General features: G+C 41.0%; 1 protein-coding gene across 1 annotated transcript in view; it reads right to left on the bottom strand.

The window, feature by feature from the left end:
• The window catches only part of PREX2 (phosphatidylinositol-3,4,5-trisphosphate dependent Rac exchange factor 2), a 268,776-nt gene that overhangs the window by 86,674 nt on the left and 159,707 nt on the right, over positions 1–22,395 (bottom strand). The window contains exons 24-30 of the mRNA XM_089898597.1: positions 14,443–14,662; positions 13,720–13,927; positions 6,659–6,838; positions 4,033–4,127; positions 3,164–3,246; positions 2,364–2,454; positions 1,600–1,728 (exon numbers count right to left, since the gene is read on the bottom strand). Coding sequence (XP_089754723.1) covers positions 1,600–1,728; positions 2,364–2,454; positions 3,164–3,246; positions 4,033–4,127; positions 6,659–6,838; positions 13,720–13,927; positions 14,443–14,662 — 1,006 coding nt within the window. The remainder of the gene's footprint in view (positions 1–1,599; positions 1,729–2,363; positions 2,455–3,163; positions 3,247–4,032; positions 4,128–6,658; positions 6,839–13,719; positions 13,928–14,442; positions 14,663–22,395) is intronic.

Below are 22,395 nucleotides of genomic sequence, written 5' to 3' on the forward strand. Positions count from 1 at the left end.
ATAATTGCATTTATTCTAAAAACAAATATAATGTAAAAAGAAAAAGTCAGAGATGATGAGAATAACTGCATTTAGATTCACAAATTATAACTTTTAGGAGTGTTATGACACTGGCATCCACTCAGCGAAAACATACCTTTTACTCAGTAAAGTATATGCTTAAATTCCTTAAAGCTCGCAGCCTTTAAAAATATGTTTGTCATTTTTGCTGTTCATTATTTTGGGGGGTTTTAAATTCAGACTTCTGACTGAACGTGATGTTACAATGTGTCACAAATAATCATTATATTTAGCTATAAAATAAAGATACAGTCAAGAAATCCAGTTGTCAAGAATAAAAGATTTCATTATACAATTGTTGTGATTTATTTGGAGCTTTCCATTTCTGTACAAATTTCTTCTCTATTGATCTCTAAACAATATCTAAGCTGTTATACTTGAGTATATTTTTAGGCAGAAGACCGGGTAATCACAGAACATTTACACCATCCCTGTCATTTAGTAAGTGAACACACTGAGGCACGAAGGAGTGACCTCACAGGCTCAGACCCTACAGGGTGTAAGAGCTGTCTTCCATCAGCAAAGTACGCAACTCTCTCTAATTTACCCTAAAAAAATGGTAGTGATGGGTTAAAAAAAAGTGGGTTATGATGTAATTCGGCTGAATACTATTCACCACATCCCAATGACATACAAATGACGGGGAAATACAGCCATGATATTTGTTGTACAGGTTTCTCAACCTTAGCCCTATGGACATTTAGGACCAAATAATTCTTTGTTGTGAGGGACTGTCTGGTACCTTGTAGAATGTTTAGCAGCATCCCTGGCCTCTACCCACTAGATGCCAATAGCATGCCCGCGATTGTGACAATGGAAAAATGTCTCTAGACACTGCCAACCACCGGCCTAATACTGGGAAGAAAACCACTGATTTAGACATTACAAAAAAATTAAACAAATTTCTCATTTCATCTTTTTCACCACAATCACTTTAGAAACTCTCAGAATTTTCTACTTAATAACTCTGACCCTAAACAACATGCAGCCAGGCTCACTAGAGTTGTCTTGAAGTCTTTTATATCTCCAATCAGAGGCTGTATCAGTTATGGGATGCTGAGTAGACAAACTTATGCTAGTTAATAACAATCAACTTAGACAAACGCTTCTGAAAGAGAAACTTAGAAACTAATGATGCAACCTATGTCATTATTTTGATTCTCACAGACTCACGATTGATTTTGTAGACTTTCCATGAAGTATAGCTTCATACGTTTTGTGAACCCTTTAGGAATTTTTCTCATACTGTTTCATGTTATAAAATATGAAAATCCCTCCACGTTCCACTTGTCTTCCTAAGAATGAGCCCTTACTTTATTGCCTGAGAATATTTTCTGTGATACAGTCCACGTCATTTAGATCCTTGGGACACAAGGTTCTGTCATCTTATTCCTTCTTTCCCTCCTCCGCCTTCACTCACCCTTTTCAGTCCTTTTATTTTCCTCCTAACATGAAAAACTTCAAAAAGTAATCAAGGCATGATGGATTTTTAAATGAGTATTGCTAATGTCACGTGTGTTCTTTGCTTTTCATCCTGACCTTCAACAAATTTTCTGATGTTCTGAGCAAGATTCCGGACACTGCTGGGAAGATTCCAAGGATCTTGCTTGATGTGAAGCCTTAACCTTTTTGGACAACTCAGCTTTGGTTCCATTTCCTGCTGAAACTCTAAATAAACACAGAAAAGCTCTCTTAAGTCTCAACCATTTACCAGTTCACAAGCCCATAAACAAAGAATCCTCTTTCTTTCATTCCTGTGGTCCTAGGCTATTATCATGGTAGCAATTTCTTTAGCTCTATCACAGGAGAAAATCTGTTAAATCTAAAACGAAGTCAAATCTTATTATTCTCTTTTTACAAATGTTTAAACAGAGGAGTGAATTTAGATAAAAACTCTATTTCAACATCCTAAACTAGACGTCAGAAAGTGGCAGCTCTAGATCTTGTTCTGTTTGCCAACTGCCATTCCCCAAACCCCTCCCCCCATCACTGGGCTACCTACCACCAAGTAGGCATTAAGTCTAGTTTCAGCAAAAGCAACTCAACGCTTATATTTCTTCAATTAACTCATTCGGTTTGGCCCCTACAGGCACCCTTTTAAACTTTCAAAGAACTCTAAAAGGCCTTGATTTTTATATATATATATATATATATATTCAACAATTATCCAAATAGAAGTAGTATTAAATGAATTATGAAATGAGCACCCAGAACTTTTGTTCTCATGCCATGCTTTTGCTTCACTATACTGTCTCCCACTTTTGTTTCCCAGTTGCCTCTAACAGTTACTTTGTAAACCTTACCTTGTAACCCTCGACCTGGTGTCAGGTACTTGGTTTGCTCAAAGGCCCTCACAACAGCTTGGCCTTTCAGGAGATTGGTAATGGAATCCACCTATCATAACAGCAGAGATTTCTGGGAGTTACATAACTTCTCAGTATTTCCAAGAGTCAACCTTGTAAAATACTTTTTTCCTCAAAGCAACAATTATTTTTGAAATCCCATGCTGCTTGCAAAATCTATCTTTAAATAAAATATTAGGATAAATTCACCTGATAACATTTACAATGACATCTCTTACTATCCTACCAAATGTTCATACAAAATATAAATTTTCTTTATAAAAGAAGTAAGAGTTCTAGAATTATGTTTTAAAAACATCTAAAAGTTATCATAATCCTTTCAAAGTGGTAAAAGCTTCTACACTATGAATTTTGGTTGTGGATATAAATTTTTAAAAAATGCAAAATACAACATGAGCACAAGACAACCCTGTGCTTCTTGAGATTAGGAATGAAGGTGAACAAGAAATGTCATGGAGGAATCTGAAAACCCACAAAGAAACAAATAATGAACAGAATAACTCCTGTTTGTAGGACACTTTATAATTTTCTAAGGACTGTGAAATACTTGACATTCATAACAATCCTTTGGGTTAGCTGGCTGAAGGAATCTCTTTTCCATTGTAAACTACAGAAATTAAGGTACAGGGGATGTAGGAACAGATTCCGTTCTAACTCCAAACTCCTTTCACTATGTCTGAAAAACGAATTTCTGACAGTTTAGTCTGTGGAAAAAATACCCACAACTGTCCCAACTGTACCTGGCTGAAAAGATGCTCAAGGCAACTGTGGATCTTGTCCTGTTTATCACGAGAAATGCGAACATTCAGGGGAAGCTCATCACCTAGATATTAAAAATAAATCATTCATCTTATGTTTAACATTCCAAAGCATTTTAATGTCAATAAAGTAAAAAAGAATTAAACACCAGCTCTTACTCCATACATTAGTTCTCATGTTCAGAAAAAGAATTCCAAAAGCTTTAATAACCATTAGGATGTCAGATTATTGCTCCTTCAAAACTGAGATGAAAGCAGAGGGTCTCACAGAAAGAATCCTGTGGTACCCACATTAATGATTCTTTCAAATGGTGCATTTTTCTAATGGTCAAATAGTTGGAATAAACTGCGCATCTCAAAATTAAGATTTTTCCTAACTCGATGGAAAGTCTTTTTCTTAGCACACACAAAATAAAACATTTATAAGGTATTTATTTCAAGCAGTGTTTTTCTCATCACTCCCTTCCCCACTGCCCGTAAGGCTAGCTCAGGTGCATCTGCTCCCTTCAAATCCTGCTTCAAAGCCCATCCCATCTCCTCACACAATCAGCAATGCCTAGTATCCTAGAAAACTGGTTTCTTATGTACCTATCATACAGGTACCATGTAGTAACACAGAAATATCATGAAACATCATTTATTAACATAAAAATGAGTTTGTTTCTTCCATCTCTTTAAAAATTCACTCTGTTTATAATGGGATTGGGAAGCTGACTTTCTCAAGCATGTAAAACTGAAAGGTAATGTGTGTGGCCACCGAGAACGGCTAATGAAAGGTAAAAGTGGATCGGGCAAATTAACCCCTTAGGCTCGGCATCATCAAAGCGTCCGCGTGCCTTCACCAAACGCACCTGAGTCCATTTCATCGCTGTGAAAATACGAGCTGCACTGGCTACTGCAGATGCTGGTGAAGGAGGTGACGGAATTCCTATTGCTGTTGCAGTCGCTGCGAAGAATGAGGTACGTGTCACTTCAGCAGTGCATCTGGCAAAGTTTCCCTGCCACTTCTTACTGGATAAACTTATTATGTCACGGTTATATGTGTTAATATGCTTTACAGAAATTTATGAGAAAGATAAATTTGTTCAACTCACATTTTATCTTACTTTAAACGAAAGTATTTTCAATTCGATCATATTTCAACTTTTCTTGTCATATAATCTAATCATAATTGAATTTTAAAACGCATAGCTATTTACAGGAGTCAAACCAAACTTAAAATTCGTTATAATCCATTTGATGGTATATGTCTGTAGTTGATTTGCTCAGAGTGACAAAATCCTGTTTCAAGAGCTCTGCCTTTCAACCCTTTCTAGTAACTTAAAGGATAACTTATTAATTGCACTCTGAGCTCCCACCCCTCCCCCGCCCCGGGAAGATGGCACCTTGTCTCCATCCCGGAGCCCAGCACAGGACACCACACCTGCTAGGTGCTGGATAATGATGAACATCAAGGGAAAGAAAGTTAGAAATGTCTGTGTGTGAATACGGACACATGACAGATTTCAGAAGTAGTGCAGGAGACATAAATATTTTTTTCTCTCAGAATAAGTAAAAGGGACTTATTTAACTTTAAATGTACATTTAAAATTTCTATTTTACCCTAGAGAGAACCTGAGAGTAATGTTAATTATCTGATAACTAGAATTTGAGGGAAGAAAGTATTTTTAGATCTGTAATTTCCCACTGGAGAGGAACCACAGGTTCTTATTAAAGAGCATACTGGTCTCCTTAGAAGCTAAAAGTAAGTGAAATGGTAAAAGTGGTTAATTTGTTTTATATATCATTAAATTTCTAGGAATAATTAACTCACGTATTCATCAAAATCCTTTTCACATAGAAATTGGAACAGTAGAGTGGTTAATAAACTGAGAGCCAGGCCACCTGATTTCCTAGGTAAATTATGTAACTCCTGCGGGCCTCAACTTCCTCAGATGCAAAATGCAGTTAATATCCGAACCTGCCACAGAGGGTTGTGGGAGGAATTCCGTGAAATCATCCTGCTTCCCCGTGTCTGGTAAGAATGCTTTTAATGTTAGCTACTAGTTTGTGCTAAACATCTCTGATGAAACAACTTCGATTTAAAGATAATGACTAAATATCTTTTCATTGTAAAACACTGTATAATAAATAAGAGTAAGAGAGGTTTTGTCTTCAGTTAATGTAAATAAAACGGGAGGTTCTGAAGCTGCGCGCTCAGCCTACGTGACAGGTTGCCACAGGTCTCAACGAGGTTCCAGGTGACACAAGGATTCAAAGGAGAAAAAGCACTTTCAATTAAGGAAGTTCATTGGAAGAGCCATCATTTGAGAGTCTGGTAAGAAGATGACTCGACAGAGTTTGGAGGGAAGGTGTTATGGGTTGAATTGTATCTCTCCCTCCCCCGCCCCTAAATTCATATGGTGAAGTCCAACACTCAGTATTCCAAACTGTGATCTCATTTGGAGGGAGGGTCTTGACAGAGGTAATCAAGTTAAAATGAGGTCACTAGTGGGGGCCCTAATCCAGTATGACTGGTGTCCTTATAAGAAGAGGAAACATGGACACTGAGACAGGCTTGGAAGGAGAAGGATGGGAAGAGACAGAGGGAGAAGACAGCCATCTGCAACCAAGAGATTGAGCCTTCCTTCACAGCCCTCAGAAAGAACCCAACCCTGCTGACACCTGGATTTCAGACTTCCAGCCCTAGAACTGTAGGATAATAAATAAATTTCTGTTGTTCAAGCCACCTGGTTCTTGGTACTCTGTTACAGCAGTCCTATCAAAATTGTACAGAAGGCATGTGAGGGAAGAAGAAACGCACAAAGCTGGTCACAGAGGTGAGCACGTGAAACTAGTTCAATTAGCTTGAATCACAGAACATAGGAAGGAGGAAAAACAAAACAGAAAGAACTCCTATTCACTACCCAATAGTCCAATAATCAGAAACAGATATTTAAAAAAAAAAACCTGTTAATATAGGCACAACTTGTTTATTTGCCATACGTGTTACACAATCCATAAGAGAATAACAAATCTCCTAAATTAGGTCCACTCGGTTGGAGAAAAAATGTTTTTTCCAAATTACTCAGATTATAGAAGGGAAGAATTTGAAAGACAGTGATGTCTCACTATGCTTTGTCTGAGGTTGGTAACAGCCAGCAGTTATTTTGTGGGAATAAAAAACAACAGTCAAAAATTTTTTCAAGGGCTTCCCTGGTGGCGCAGTGGTTGAGAGTCTGCCTGCCGATGCAGGGGACACGGGTTCGTGCCCCGGTCCGGGAAGATCCCACATGCCACGGAGCGGCTGGGCCCGTGAGCCATGGCCGCTGAGCCTGCGCATCCGGAGCCTGTGCTCCGCAACGGGAGAGGCCACAGTAGTGAGACGCCCGCGTACCGCAAAAAAAAAAAAAAATTTTTTTTGCAAGACCTTTGTGGAAAATACAGAATCACATTTGACTTGGTCGATGAGATGAGTTTCAGGAATGAATGAATTACCTGTAAGAGTCTCTATTGCTGATGGTGTCATGACCTGAATCTTCCTGCTCATCGCCTGCCACGTTAAAACAGACGCGTTTGCTGTTTCTCTCTCCTTTCTCGTTGTCACTGTCTGTTGGGACTACGGACTCTGATGCCTTACGTTCTAATTTAGGAGAATATGTTATTGAAGACAGAAGGCTGCAGACGGATATAAAAAAAAAAAGAATAAGTGCACATTTTCACACTGGCGGCTACAGATACCTACCTTGCTCATTGAATATGATAGGCTTACAGATATTTCTAGAGCTTCTTCTAGGTGTCACCTGAAATTAATACCCTGTTGCATAAAACGCCTGTCATGCACAGTTCACTTTTTCCTCTCAGAATAAGTAATGGAAACAGCTCACAATTTTGATGAGAAAGCTGTGTTCAAATCCAGGTTCTGCCACGGACTAGCTATGCTCTCTTGGCAAAACCAGGATGGTTCTCTCTGACATCTATGAAATGTGGATAATAAGAATAGCTACCCACAGGGCTGCTGTGAGAATGAAATGCATAGAACATATTGCTGGTACTCAAAGGGCATCACCTCGCTCCCAGCCATTGTCACCACCACGTGAAAATACCTGGGAAACTTTAAAGTGCTATCCAAATATTAAAATAAACACTAAATGGGCTTAAACCTCTGCACTGGCTTACCTTCAGATGTTAAAATCCCACTGCCCCTCTCCGCCTGCCCTGGGTTTCCCCCAGGCTTTCTCTATTTGTCAGGGAGAATATCATGTGGACAAACGGTCCTCACACTCATGTAAACAGGAGTCCTGCCCATCCTGACCCTAAGACGCTAAACAGAGTCACACACAGGTGAGGACAGGCGGTAGTAGGGGCTACCCCAATACCATCCACAACCCAGTCATCATGAAACATCGTGAATCTGCCCAAACGCAAAGCTCTTCCACTGGGCTCAAGGCTAAAACACACTTTCAGACTCTGAATTGGCAGAAAACTTGATGCAGACCCTAGGCAGCACTGATTCCACCAGGCTAGACTTGCACGTTTGGCTGTAAATTGTTTCTTATAGAACTAACTCAAAATGACACAAAAATGGAATCAGTCTTTACTATCAAACAATGTGATATAGAATTTGCAAAACAAATTAAACCATAACTGAACAAAGGGCCCAGGCATAGTTTCTCCAGCCCACAATCATCTTCTCTTTTATTTACCAAATACCGATGACATGCTGTTCTAGTCAACAGCACATATGCGCATATCTTGACACTCATTTTTCCACAGCAATGTCATGTTTATTTTATTTCAAGACCATGAAAAGATCTTCTACCTCTTATTTATATCCCATAATGTCAAACCCAAAGCTGTGCAGAGTAAATATTTGTTAAGTCATTTCACTAATGAATGAATTAAACACATTTATCGAACCATGCATTGCCCTTGGTGCTGTGCGTGCAGCAGTTTACAAAACAAACAGAAGTCCGTGCCCTCCTGGCGCTTAAATTCTAGTGGGAGGAAACAAATGGTGACCAGATAAGCTGTATAGTGTATCACATGGTGACAAATGGGAGGGAGAAAACTTTCTAAAAAGGGAATGAAGCCAGGGCTGCAACTTCAAATAGTGGCATCAGGTAAGGTCTCACTGTGAGATGACATCTGAATAATATTTGGGTAGTTTATAGTTTTTAGACACCTGGGAAAATCAGGGAGCTCTGCTAGATTGCTCAGGGCCCTGCAAAGCTATGAATTATTTTAAACACACTTTTTCTATTTGGAAAGATATGTTTATGTCTCCTGAGACAGACTGTGTATTTCTTCACTCCCTCCACCCAAAAGATTAAAGCATTAGATTAACTCCAATTACCCAAGCTGCACGCTGCACAGACAGATGAACTCTGACTACCAAAGAGGAAAGAGATGCAGGAGTTCTCATTCTGCAAGGAGTCCTCTGTGCTCTACGGACCTTTTAAATGAGAAGTCATGGGGGCTCAGCATAAACATTTTTTTCAGAGCTCTACGAATTGTGTTCACGTGTTTGCTTTTCATGTTAAACAGCTGCAGTCATGCTTGCACTGACCCTGTGGGAACAAGTGTTAGGCTAACAAACAAATGATAGAAAAACAATGTTTTTGACACCACGTTTTTGCATAAAATCTCTCGATTCTTAAAAGTAATAATAGGGCTTCCCTGGTGGAGCAATGGTTGAGAGTCCGCCTGCCGATACAGGGGACACGGGTTCGTGCCCCGCTCCGGGAAGATCCCACATGCCACGGAGCGGCTGGGCCCGTGAGCCATGACCGCTGAGCCTGCGCGTCCGGAGCCTGTGCTCCACAACGGGAGAGGCCACCACAGTGAGAGGCCCGCGTACCGCAAAAAAATAAATAAAAAATAAAGTAATAATAGAGCATAAAGCTTAATATTTGTGCTCGCAGAAATATTTTCCTTTACCTTTGCTCGTATATGGTGTTAAGCTCCCTCTGACAGTGTGTAGGTCTGTTGATTCTGAATTAACATCCTGAGCTGAGTACCATTTCTGGTCAATCTCCACCAAATGCCCTTGATGAATAAAGATTTCTGTATATGGTGGATTGCATCTACCTGTGCGTTTTCTATTTGACTGAGATTTCAATATCACCATCACCCTCTTCAGCACAGCTAACGTTTGTTGAGCTCTTATGCTGGTCACTTTGCTAAGTACCTAACAGGTATTAATTCATTCAGACCACCTTATGAAGTGGGCATCCTCGTTATTATTATCAGTATTATTATTGTTATTCTCATCTTAGAGATGGGCTGAGACACACGCATAATACTGTGCAAACTAAGCAGAACGCCCCTCCCTGCATATCGCTCACCCGCTCTGGAGGGCAGGGGTGGGCATGAGTGCCACCCACCACATGCCAGTTCTCTGGGACTCATGACTGGGTGGCTCCCCTTCCCCTGAGAGGGTAGGAATGACCACGTGCCTTGCTTTCGCCAATGCAGCGCGAGTGGAGGTGACACGGGTCCCTCCCGGGTGGACATCTTCATGCAAGTGTGCTCTCTCTGCCTCATTCCCTGCCTGCTGTGACCGTCAGAGGCGTTCCAGCTAATGGGGCTTGGCCAGCCTAGACCTGAGTGAGGCTGACGTGGAGCAGAGACCCCGGGACCCACTGGGCACGGAAAGCGAGCAAGAAAGGAACTTTGTTGTCTCAAGTCTGGGAGGCTTTAGAGTTTTGGTGAACGTAACAGTGAAAGGGGTAAAAACCAGTTGTAGAGGAAGCAGGAAGTCCAGAGGAGGAAGACACGAGTGACTGGGACTCAGGGTACACACTGTGTCCCGGGGAAGCTGGCACCGTCTCTCCACAGACCGGCCACCAGCCTGACACTTGAGTGCCTAGAAGGCCAGCCACGCCAGCCTCGGGAGCAGGGCTGACCAGGCAGAGGTGTGTCACGTTCCGGGATCAGAAATAGATTGATGCAAGAGGAGCTCAGAGAAATGGGTTTGGAGAGAGGGACGGGGGCAAATTGCGTAGAAATGTGCAGGCCACAGTAACGCATCTCCCATGATTCTAGTTGCATTGCAATGCCATTAACTGGCTTTAAGCAGGGGACTAGCACAATTTACTTGTACAGATCCCTCTGGCACCTGCCAAATGTAGAATGTACTAGATGGAGAGGCACAGCTGGAAAATTCTACAGCGGGTACTAGGGAGGAGACTATGGTGACCCAGTCTAAGGTGATGGGGTGGACACATTCTGAGGTATAACTGGCAGGACCTGATAAGGTACTGGAGGTGAAGGGAAAGGAAAGAGAAGAATCACAGCTGATACCTAGATTCTGGCTTCATAAACTGAAGAGATGGAGAATACTGAGAAGGGGGACAACCTTGATGGGGGAGGGGGCAAAGCAGATTTGAGTATGAGGTCAAAGTAGATTTCAGTTTCAGAAACAAATTTAAGTTTGAGGCGTCTGTGAGACAGCCCAGGGTTTCATAAACCAACTCACAGCTGGTCTGTGAGAACGAAAGCCATCAGTGCACGTAATCATGTAACTGTGCCCGGCGCATGAGCCCCTATAATACATGCTAGTTTTTATGAAACTGTGCCCAGTTTTTTACATTTACCAGAAAAATGCTTGGGAAAACCTCAAAGATAATTCCACCACCAGCCCTACCGTTCCTATCTGTAACCCCCAGCTCACTAACTGTCCTACAATGTGTTTTGGTTGTCACTCAATCCTGGGACGTGTGGCACCTGCAAAATGAAGTCTGTTCTCAAATTTCCTGCCTTACTAGCCCCCAATACTCTTTATTCATTTCCTCTCTGTGAGAATACACAAACCCTGAATTTTAAAACCCTGTCAAAGGTTCTGGACTCTCCACGAATTATTTTTTCCCTTTACTTATATCTAATACCCGAGCGTCATTAACCAGAAAATCGCCCATTAAAGGGCTAAAGTATCTAGCTTCCTGAAATGAAACAGGAATCACAAAATCTTGATGAAATTCATAACATCACCTTACTTCCTGTTACTACACAGCACATCTGTCTCTAGTTCTATTTTTGGATCTGAACAAGGTAGGAGGATTTAGGGGAATGCCTGTGTGTCAAAGGATGTGTTCCCAAGTGACTGGAAAACCAGACTTCACAATTAGACAGGCTCAGCACCAGGACCTTTCACAGGAATGAATGACTCCTAGAAAGGCTAGCAGGGAGATATTGTGAGGCAATTCTCTTAAAACTCGGCACAGCAGCTGAGATCTGCTTCTCCGCTCTGCAGAGGCACCTATGTTAGACCAAGAATAATTTCTACATGGTGAGAAAACTGTTTAGTAACTAGCTTTTTAAATAATTTGTCAAGCTCCACTGCACTGCAGCATTTCTGAACGGGGCAATGGGGCATCCAGGCACTTGGACAATGGTACTGTTTTAAAGTGATTATGTTACACACTGAATTACGGTGGAACATATTTATATTTAGAATTAAATTATATGGTGCACACAGGGAAGACCAAGGAAGTGTCTCAAATCACTGGCTCATTTCATGTCACTTTCCTAATAAACAAGCACAGTTGGTAAAGACTTTTAGAATAACAGAGTGGCGAAATCACAAGTAAAAATAGGTAATCATTTTAACTAGTTTTGGTTAATAAAAATAGCTTAACCCTCTTTCTGAAATTAGTGCTTTAAATATAAAGCATTTTAAACCAAGCAAAGGGAGCCCCTTGGCTCTAACCATTTCCTTGAAAATGTATCTACATTAGCTGAACTTAAAAAAAAAGAAGTCAATAAATTCACAAAGACAGACAAACTCTGGACAAGTGCCAGGAAGTGCTGGGTAGTCAGTGCATTAGAGAGCCAGTCTCCAAGGCAGTGTTCACTCAGGCACATCAATAATCCTGCCACTGACAAAGGACTCATCTGAAAAGGAGGAATAATAACTCTTGGTTTAACTGGAATCATGGGATTGGTCCAGATGCTCTCCTAGAATCCCTTTGAGATCTAGGATCCATGATTCAATGCTACTATCCATTGCCTTATTAATAAACAGTCTTCCTCTTGAACCTCCTGAATACTTCAGGGGGAAAAAAGAGACTGGTTTCTAAAATACAATATAACATATATGATAAAATCAATTTATTAAATAAAGCAAAATATAATGTCCTAAAATATTAACTTCTCTGTCACAAGGTCATTCTAAAACAATTTCAAATATCATATGTTTGTTTAAAAATAACCACCTGTTCTCTCAGTAACCTCAAACTGTTTAAATTGTCTAGGAATGGGGTGGTCCCAATATAATACACCAAGTGTCGTAAGTAATTTTAAAAAACTAGTGTATTAGACAAAGGAAAACAGAATTTCAATTCTAAATTAACTCATAAAAATGTCAGAAAACAGTAGGCACAGTAAATAGTAACTACTTAAAGATAATCTTAGAAATATGGTGCACTAATACGGTAATTTTGATCTCTAAATTTCAAAGATGTATAGAGATCATGTCAATTAAAATTTCATTAGTGTAATGTCTAATTACAACAAAGCCTTAGAATCAGTTCTAAATATTTTATGTGAAATCCGAATTATCCGTGGAAGTAGGGATGATGTGTGTGTGAACTAAATAATACACATTTGATAGCCATCTAAATCTGCAACTTCATAAAGGGAGTACATTAAAAAGAGGAAAACGGTCCTTATACCATTTTCAGATTTTTCCCACTATGATATGTTCAACAATTTCAATCCCCTGAATGATAAGCAAGCATGTCAAGCCCTAGGCTGATTGCTTTTCGTATTAATTTTTATATTTTTCACCACAAATAGATAATTTGTTATGATTATTCACCCTCTTCTATACACGAGAAACTGAGCTACCCCAAATCCCATTCTGCCTTGACTAGATGTGAAGCATAGTCACACTCCACGATGTAGCAAACCATCCTACAGAGTTCAGGCAATTCTCCAACCTTCAAATTCTTGAATAAGAATCAGAGTTGACCTCTGGAAAAATTTTATTCAACTCCCTCCTCTTCTCCGTTCTTGATAAAAGATTCCAAATTACTGGCACAGTGATTTGGGTACTTCCTTAGTAAACCATTAATTCAATCAGAAGAGAAGAAAGGGTGTTGGTCATTGGTCCTAGGGTTACGTACTTTGGCTTTTACTCATTTAACAAGTATGTTAAGGACTCGGTATGCTTTACATTTTTTCATAAACATCTATTGTGCCTATCCACCAAATGCTGTGTTCTGGTCTGTAAAAGGTACACAAGGAAATCCCTACACGCAGTTCATACTCTTTCAATCATATTGTTCAATTTAACATTGGCACACTGAAACTTAGCGTTTTCTATATGAAAGAACCTTGTTGTTCTCTTCCCTGGTATTAAATGCTTCCTTAAGATACAGATCTACAGAACTGCCATGTTTTCTCATTTTTAAGGTGTTGGCATTAAGAGGATGTATACGCTCAGCAAAAATTCCTACATTTTCAAACAGTAAAAAGAATAATGGGTATTCAGGAGCACCATTTCCTACAGCTATTGTATTACGTACATTTAAAAGTACAGTAAATAAAATGCTTACTCATCTGTTTGACAAACACACATCTCCACCTCCTTCAGTGCAGTCTGAAGTTTGCCCAGCAGTTTCTGATAGATATCTTGGGTTTCTAAGTCGTCTTCTTTCAACAAATACCGGAGACCGTGCCCATCTTGCTGCCCCAGAGACAGACCTGAAGGGGCCGCCATAGTTGTAATCGTATGTTGAATGTACACCATAGGGCTTAGTTTCCCTGAGGAGTTGAAACCATTCCATAGCAACCGTTATTACCTTTAGCTTACAGTAGCAATCCAGCGCCATTCATTTTAGACGTCCAAGCTTACAAAAGATAAAATGCCAATCTAATGTTGCATTTAATTCAGGAATTAAAGCTTATGGGGAGTTGTGATTAAAAACTAGGAATACAGTTCGATTCCATGTCCCACTGGGATGGCATGGGATGGTACTCTGCATCCCTTGCAGCTGCTCCTCTACTATTTTTCTCATAGTTATAGGGCCATCTCAGATGAGTGATTTCACAGCAAGATGAGCTGTGCCTATCAGGCATGTAAGGAAGACAAAAACAATTATTCTTCTTAGAGGAAAACTAATGAACACTTATGCATAATTATCCAAATGATTAGCGTGAGGAATCCTTTCTTTATAAAATTTCAGACTTGCTGACATGCTAATTTCAGGGATGCAGGAATAGGTATGATTGCCTAAGTTACGTGTCATAATTTGATAAAGTTGAAAAAGCTAACATACCTTGTTCCGATTTATTTTCTTTATCATGAGAATTATGCTTCCTGCTATCCAACTGAACACCAAATGCACTCCCCAGGTACGCTGATGTTTTGGGATAAGAAACTTCCATCACATTGACATGGCAGTTGGTGGGGCAGAAATCACTGCTGTGCAGTGGGGAGATCTTAGATTTGGCCTGTTTAAAGGTGGGCCAGGCTCTATTCTTTAGTACACGAGAAAACTGTAGATGAAAGAAAAAGCAGTTGAATGCAGTGATAATTCAAACATTTCACTCCTGTCATCCATAGCAAAATCAAAAGAAAATTAAAACGTGTCAACTGCAACGGGTGAAATAAATTACAAGCTGTCAGAAATTAAGTCATTATTTTAAAATTCACACGTTCTTAGAAAAGCAAAGCAATATAGGCAGCAAATGCGAAGGATTCTTTTGAAACACTGATTGCAAGTTAAGCGCTAAAAGAGATGAATTCAAGCGATCAACACCACTTACTAGGACTCAAATCCACAGGCTCCCAGCAGCTGAGAGTCAGAGAGAGAAACTGAATCAGCGTTCTAGGACACCAAGATAGGAGAAGGTGCAAGGTGGTAGAACAGGGTAGCTGTCAAGTCAAGGATGGAAGAAGATGGATTATTCCAAACATCGTCAGAAAGCTGACCCAGACCTGAGTCTGGGAACAGGTTAGACAGCAAAGCTTGGTGGTGGGGACCCCGAATGGCAGGACAACAGGCAGAACAGACTTTACTTCCCACCCGTGCTTCCTGCTAATCACTGTTGAGCTTTGGGTCAGGGTCAGCCTGAAGACCGGCGTGGATGCTGCTTCTATGCCATTGAGAATAGTGATGCTCAAGGAAGTTACACAACTTGCCTGGAGAGCCACTCCCCTACTTAAAACCTTGCCATCCAAATCCATGGTCTACACTTGCCATGGTCTATACAGCCTCCCAAAGTCCGCTCCATACCCGGTTTATTTATCTCAAGTTCTCTTCCCCTTGTTCCCTGTGCTCCTCCTGGCTTTCACCCCGTCCCTCTCACATACCATCTACTCGTTCGAGGTCTTTGTACAGGCTGTTCAGTGTGCCTGAAATGTTCTTCCATCGTTTCTAAACTTACTCCTATGCATTTTCAAGTTCTATGAAATCATCAAGAGGCCTTCCCTGAGCCCTAGTCTAGGTTCAATTTTCCTGTTTAGGTGCTAGGTTACAGCACCCTGTAATCCTCCTTACAATTATGAATAATTTTATTTATTTTATTTATTTATTTATTTTTGGCTGCGTTGGGTCTTCGTTGCAGTGCACGGGCTTCTCATTGCCAGGGCTTCTCTTGTTGCGGAGCATGGGCTCCAGGTGCACAGGCTTCAGTAGTTGTGGCTCGCGGGCTCTAGGGCGCAGGCTCAGTAGTTGCGGTGCACGGGCTTAGTTGCTCTGCGGCATGTGGGATCTTCCCAGACGAGGGCTTGAACCTGTGTCCCCTGCATTGGCAGGCAGATTCTTAGCCACTGCACCACTAGGGAAGTCCCATGAATAATCTTCTTATTTCTCTCTCCCTTAGCAGATGGTAAACTCCATGAAAGTCATGCTTACATCTGTCTTGTGCATCACACACAAGCATCTCATAGAATTGAAGTGGATTGTAGTCTCAAAAACAAAGGACTGAGAGCCACCAGCTCCCTGTGTTTTAGTTATGTCGTCCGCATAACTGATGTGATGCTGGGCAAGTCCCTGTCTCTTTGTCATTTCTAGTAAAATATGGAATGTGGATTAAATAATATCTATGCTCGCTTCTTCCTTGGAAACTATAACCAGGTTCTATCTATTTATTCCACTAGTAGAGTAGTAATCTGGACATTGAAGAGAATAAAAATTAAGACTACTACCGGTTACTGTCTAACTTTTCTAGGTTAAATTCAAGAATAAAGATATGATATAAAAAATCACATCTAACTAGCTCACCATTAGAATATGAACTATCTTACAAGTGTATTAAACTTTCTTTTCAAATCACATGTCAGAAGCCATGTATCTCAGCAAAGGGCTAGCGCACAGTAGGACTCTAAATAGAACTGGACTGAAATGCAGGAATCTATTAACAAAATTACTAACACATTTGATAATGATACATAGTGAAAATAGCCTAAACACTGAAAGACAGGAAGGCATTTAGAGAACTCCTGAATTATCACTTTCTCTTTATTAATAACGAAACTGTGACCTGGAGACTTATCTCGGAAAGACCTAGAATTTAAGGCCAGATGAAAACTTTCATTCAGAAGTTCTTTTCCACTGTAGTTGCAGGATAAAAATCTCAGATAAGGCTCCCACGGCACAAAGACACAGAGATCGATTTTATTATGTCACAGCATCCATGGTAATAGGCAGTTACCCTTCTGTTGCTTTCTTTCATTTTAACCAATTATTCATTTATTCAAAAATATGAAAAGAAGCATCTATTCTGGATCCTGTGCTATGCTGGAGACACAGCCCTTGCCCTCATAGAATTCACAGTCTAGTAGGGGACACAGGTGAAAACAATATATCACCCTTATATATAACAATTATACTATTACAATTATACGTAACATATATGTATAAACATATATACAACTGTATATGTGTATATACACATATGTAACAATTATATAATAAATATGATAGCCAGATAATTAGAAGTTTTGGTAAGTGCTGAGAAGGAAGTGAACAGGGTGATGTAATGAAGTATCACCACAGTGATCAGGCAGAGGAGGGGGAAGATTCCATTTTCAGTGGGACCCATTTCCTGCAGCTTTCCGACATCTATCTCAATACAAATGTCTTCTATGCCCTCTCCCCATGCACTCAGAACGGTGCGTAGCCACATGTCTGAATGTGCCTAGTTTCTTTCAAAGAGTAAGTGGAGGGCTTCCCTGGTGGCACAGTGGTTGAGAGTCTGCCTGCCGATGTAGGGGACACGGGTTCGTGCCCTGGTCCGGGAAGATCCCACATGCCGCGGAGCGGCTGGGCCCGTGAGCCATGGCCGCTGAGCCTGCGCGTCCGGAGCCTGTGCTCTGCAACGGGAGAGGCCACAACAGTGAGAGGCCCGCGTACCGCAAAAAAAAAAAAAAAAAAAGTAAGTGGAAACTTCTTTGATACGAGCCTCTCTTGGAGAAGGAAGAGCCTTATGAAAGCAGTGCTGTCTTCCATCCTGGGGTATCCCTAGGAAAGGGGGAGGGGGCGAGGGGGGCCCATAATCATGGGTCCTGGAAATGTGGATATATTTTGAAGATCAAAAATGTGCTGGCAGACGGCATGCCCTGCTATTTAATGGTGAGCCCTTTCTGAAACACAGACCTGAAATGAGGAAGGCAGAGTTCTTGTACTGACCGTGGTGGGCACGTGAAATGCTCTGATCATGCCATACAGTAGTAAAGGGCCCTGGAAATGTGGACCTGTCATCTTCTTTAGCAACATCAAATGAAACACTGAGCTCACTCATCTGCTTTGGAGAAGCTCACAAGGAAAGACAAAAGTTCTTTTCCATAAATAAAAACTGCAATTTTGCAATAAAGAAACGTACAGGGTATGGGATGGGGGGTGGGAATGAGTTGGGATGGAAAATGCTTTAGACCTATTGTGGACCAAGCTTATTACCAGCTTCATTCATTCATCCAACAATGACCTATCCAGTGCGCTCTAAACCAGGCACGGTTCTAGGCACATTGGGAAACAGTGAATGAACGAAGATTCCTGTCTTCTGGGTGGTTACGTTCTAATGAGGGGAGAGGCAAACAATAAACATAGTAAGGCAAAGTCAAAGGTACAAGCTCAACTGCATCAGATGCTACTAAAACAAGGACTACAATGATAACAGTGAATAAGATTTGGCAAAATATAGGTCACCAGTGACCTTAGAAAGGGCCAGTTCAGTTACATGGAGGGAACCAGAGCCCACCTTCAGTGTGCTGAGAACGAAAGGTGAGTGAGACAGCAGGTGTGGACAGCGGGTATGAACAGCGGGTATGGACAGCGGGTGTGGACAGCGGGTGTGGACAGCAAGTGTGGACAGCAAGTGTGGACAGCAGGTATGGACAGCAGGTGTGGATAGCGGGTGTGGGCAGCAGGTGTGGGCAGCAGGTGTGGACAGCAGGTATGGACAGCAGGTGTGGACAGCAGGTGTAGGTAGCTCTTTTTAGGACAGAGATCAAAGATGTGGAAGAGGAGGTAGAGAGGAGTGTGGCGGGCAAGGGAAATATTTATCTTTAATGCAGATATTAAGGCATACTTGTGTATTGACAGGAAGAAGTCATTCTTGGAAAAGGAATTTCAGGTTTTTAATGCATTGGTAGTTAATTCATGAATTACTGAGCATGACAACAAATTTAGATCCAATTACAGTCATTTGACTACAAGTCAAAAAAAAATACAAAGGTAAGCTATTATTCTGCAGATAGTCTCCCATTTCAATGAAGTGTAAAACCCCACTGGCATGGACCTATAGAAATTTTGTATCAGGGGAAGAGGACATGGGGAGAGATTTTACCCACAGTTTTCCCAATCCATACATCCGTTTGGGGATTATGTGGCATTAATAACTAAAGATACTCAGAATAGTCAACGTAAAACTTAGATTCCTACAGATAGTATTTTTGTGTAAAAAGAAACTATCTGTTAAAAGCTCATTAAATATTTATATGGAAGAAGTATCCCCAATGCCAAAAATAAGGCCAATTATGGAATTATTTGGAAACAGGAGAATGAATCTAGAATTTTTAAAAGTTCTCAGGACAACAGAGACTGAGCACGTTCCTCCAAACAGTGCATACTTTTATGTCTGGAACGACTGCCCACACTTCCTGCCCCACAGAGATTAAATACCAGCTTAGGGTTCATTCAGGTCCCCAGTAAGGTCTGAACATCTGTGGCCTATAACGCTGGCCAAAAACTTAAATGTGATTGCAGCAGCCTGGCTATGGAAACTGTAGAAATATCAACTGGTTTCTATTTCTAACATGTAAAACTTTTAGAGTCTAAATAATAAGGGAAAGCCAGCCTCTTTGAGATTTTAGTTTCTATGGATACATTTTATTTTATACAAAGAGGGCTGTTTGAAGCTTTCATCTGGGAGACAAATAGGTTGCTAATAATAGTTTAAAAGTAAATATGTGGAAATTAAAAATATATATTCACAAATGCTATAGTTTCTGTTGACATACATCTGTTACGTGGATGAAACTGACCTTACCTGACAGGCTGTTACCGTAGGTATCGACATTTTGTTCAAACAGAAAAGGTCCTTGAAATGTTTTCTTGCTAACCTTGTTTCTCTATTTCGTGAGAAAGATAGCCAGTGATTCTAAACAGGTTTATGGTCAAGAAGGGATGATGAAAGGACTGCTTTTAAAGCACTCATGTCCTGGTTAACTACAAGTTTCTCTTTATTTCTAAATTAAAAATAAAGATAAAAATAAGTGAGACGGCACTCCATAGGACTGATACCTAGTTGGCTACCTGCCACGTATGTGACTTGAAGCAAATTCTTACTTCCTGAGAAAGAAGCAGGATAATAAGACTACTCAGTACACATGGCTACTTGGAGGCTCAAACAGCAACAATGTGCGTACGAGAGCTTTCCAAACTTCAGTGACATTCTTTTTATCATCTCAAATCACTGCCCAGTAGCCTGTCCACCTCTTCTTTAAAAGCTTCCCAGGTGCCCAGTTACACCTGAGGAAATGGCAGATGCTTCTCACTCCCCGGGATAAGGTTGTTGAGAATCCCCAACATTTGGGGAAATACTCTGCTTATAATCCCCCAAAACATACATCTCTCAGTTTATTGCAAACCAGGTTGCTGTTAGAAACCAAGAAATAACAACTTCTTTATCACCATAACCAATTAATCATAGATGGTATATATTTTCCTCCTACGCACAGCTTGAATTGATCTTTTTCTCTCTGTCCCGAATGCTTCTACATGAGTCCAAGTCCCCTCAACTTGGACATCTTACAAACAAATCTGATGATTATGTCACTTCAAAACATCACTGGAGGGGCTTCCCTAGTGGCGCAGTGGTTAAGAATCCGCCTGTCGGTGCAGGGAACAGGGGTTTGAGTCCTGGTCCGGGAAGATCCCACATGCCGCGGAGGAACTGAGCCCGTGCACCACAACTACCGAGCTTGCACTCTAGAGCCCGCGAGCCACAACTACTGAGCCCGCAGGCCACAACTACGGAAGCCCACGAGCCTAGAGCGTGTGCTCCACAACAAGAGAAGCCACTGCAATGAGAAGCCCACGCACCTCAACAAAGAATAGCTCCCGCTCACCGCGACTAGAGAAAGCCCGCGCGCAGCAACGAAGACCCAACGCAGCCAAAAATAAATAAAAATTAAAAAAAGAAAATCACTGGAAAAAAATCACATTTTGTCAGGTTTCCTTTTTAACTGCATCCAACTAAAATCCTCCTTTCTGGCTCAGGCAGTACGTCAACTCTTCATCAATCAGATCAGTCTCATTTCTAAGTCTTTGCCTTCATTTATGATCTCTCCCTTTACTTGAGAGCCATCTCTCTTCCTTTTCACTCTGACAGATCTTTCCAGCTGACAGCAGCTAGCATCTGCTGACCACTCAGTCCGAGATGATTTCTCCATTACTGAAATGCTATTGCCCTTGCAGTCAGAACCATACTGTTCAGCACATCAGCTGTGTAGCGAAGTATCAACTACAGGTAAACAAACAACCACCAGTTTTAGAATAAAAGGGAGCAAGGTTCAAATTCCACTGCCGCTCCCAGCTGTGTGCCTTTGGGAAAGTTACTTGATCCCTCTGAGCTTCAGTCACTTCATCGATGAAAAAATGGATAATATGTCTCATATCACTGTGTTGGTAAGATTATACAACACAGGCAAACTGTAAAATATAGCCAGCATGCAATGCCTGATATAGACTGCTATAAACTGTTGTGCGCTCTATAATGGCACAGAGGACCAGCATATAGAGCAAGGTGCTGGGTGCCAGCATGTTCAACCATTCATGGCAACACCTCCTAGTTGGCTAAGTAGTATTATTATTACTTCATGTATTTTGACCTTTCTTCCCAAGTAGATTGTACGTGGGGGAGGGCAGACTTCTTCAAATAACTGACGTAAGCGCCTATTGCCTATGTAAAAGATACACATTTAGTAAGTATTTCCCCAGTCTTCCTGTCCCATCCTGCAACAAACTTGCTTTTGTGAACTTGAGTTTCTGACCAATGCTCTTTCATTAAAGAGTATCTTAAAAATATGTTCCACATAAAACAAATTGCCGCTTCTTTTGCAGGGCTATGTTTATGGACACACGGCCCTGACACTCCTGGTGTTGCCTCTTTGAAATCCAGGGTGACAGATTTCCTTTAGAACTTAGACCAAGAAAACCTTTCCTTCTCTTAAGAAACATGTATGTATCACAGGGTTGCTGATAAATAAGTAACAGACTGTTTCCCTTTTCATTTTGGCCATCAGGAACTTGAAGGCCAAATATAATATTCCACTTTAGCAAGTAAATAGAGTCTTAGGACCTGCTTACCTACAGCCCCTTTTTCCCTGATGGTCTATACCATCTGTTCTAATATAGCTTTACCTCTAAATTTACCTACTCATTTTCCTCCAATATTCATCCTCTCCTTCTTTCTCTTAGTAATAAAATTCCTTGAGTTTTAGTTTGGCACATGGATGCCTAGTTTGAGACTACATTTCCCAGCCTCCCTTTCGCTAAACAACAGGATGTGAACAGTAGTGATGTGTACAACTTCTGGGTCCTGCCCTCAAAAGGAAGTGCTTTACTCTCCACTTCCTGTTTCCCCTTCTAAGGGGCATTCACTTAGACATGGTGGTGGTGCACCAAGTTTGGCTTTGCAGAAGAGGGCAAAATCCTAGGGGAGAAAACAAAAATATAGAAGGATCCCTAGAAGATCATCAAGCCCCACCTCACTGGACTCCTATC

This window comes from Delphinapterus leucas, chromosome 17 (genome assembly GCF_059928025.1).
Source record: "Delphinapterus leucas isolate spDelLeu-1000000601 "Yukka" chromosome 17, BTC_Dleu_Yukka2, whole genome shotgun sequence".
Classification (NCBI taxonomy): domain Eukaryota; kingdom Metazoa; phylum Chordata; class Mammalia; order Artiodactyla; family Monodontidae; genus Delphinapterus; species Delphinapterus leucas.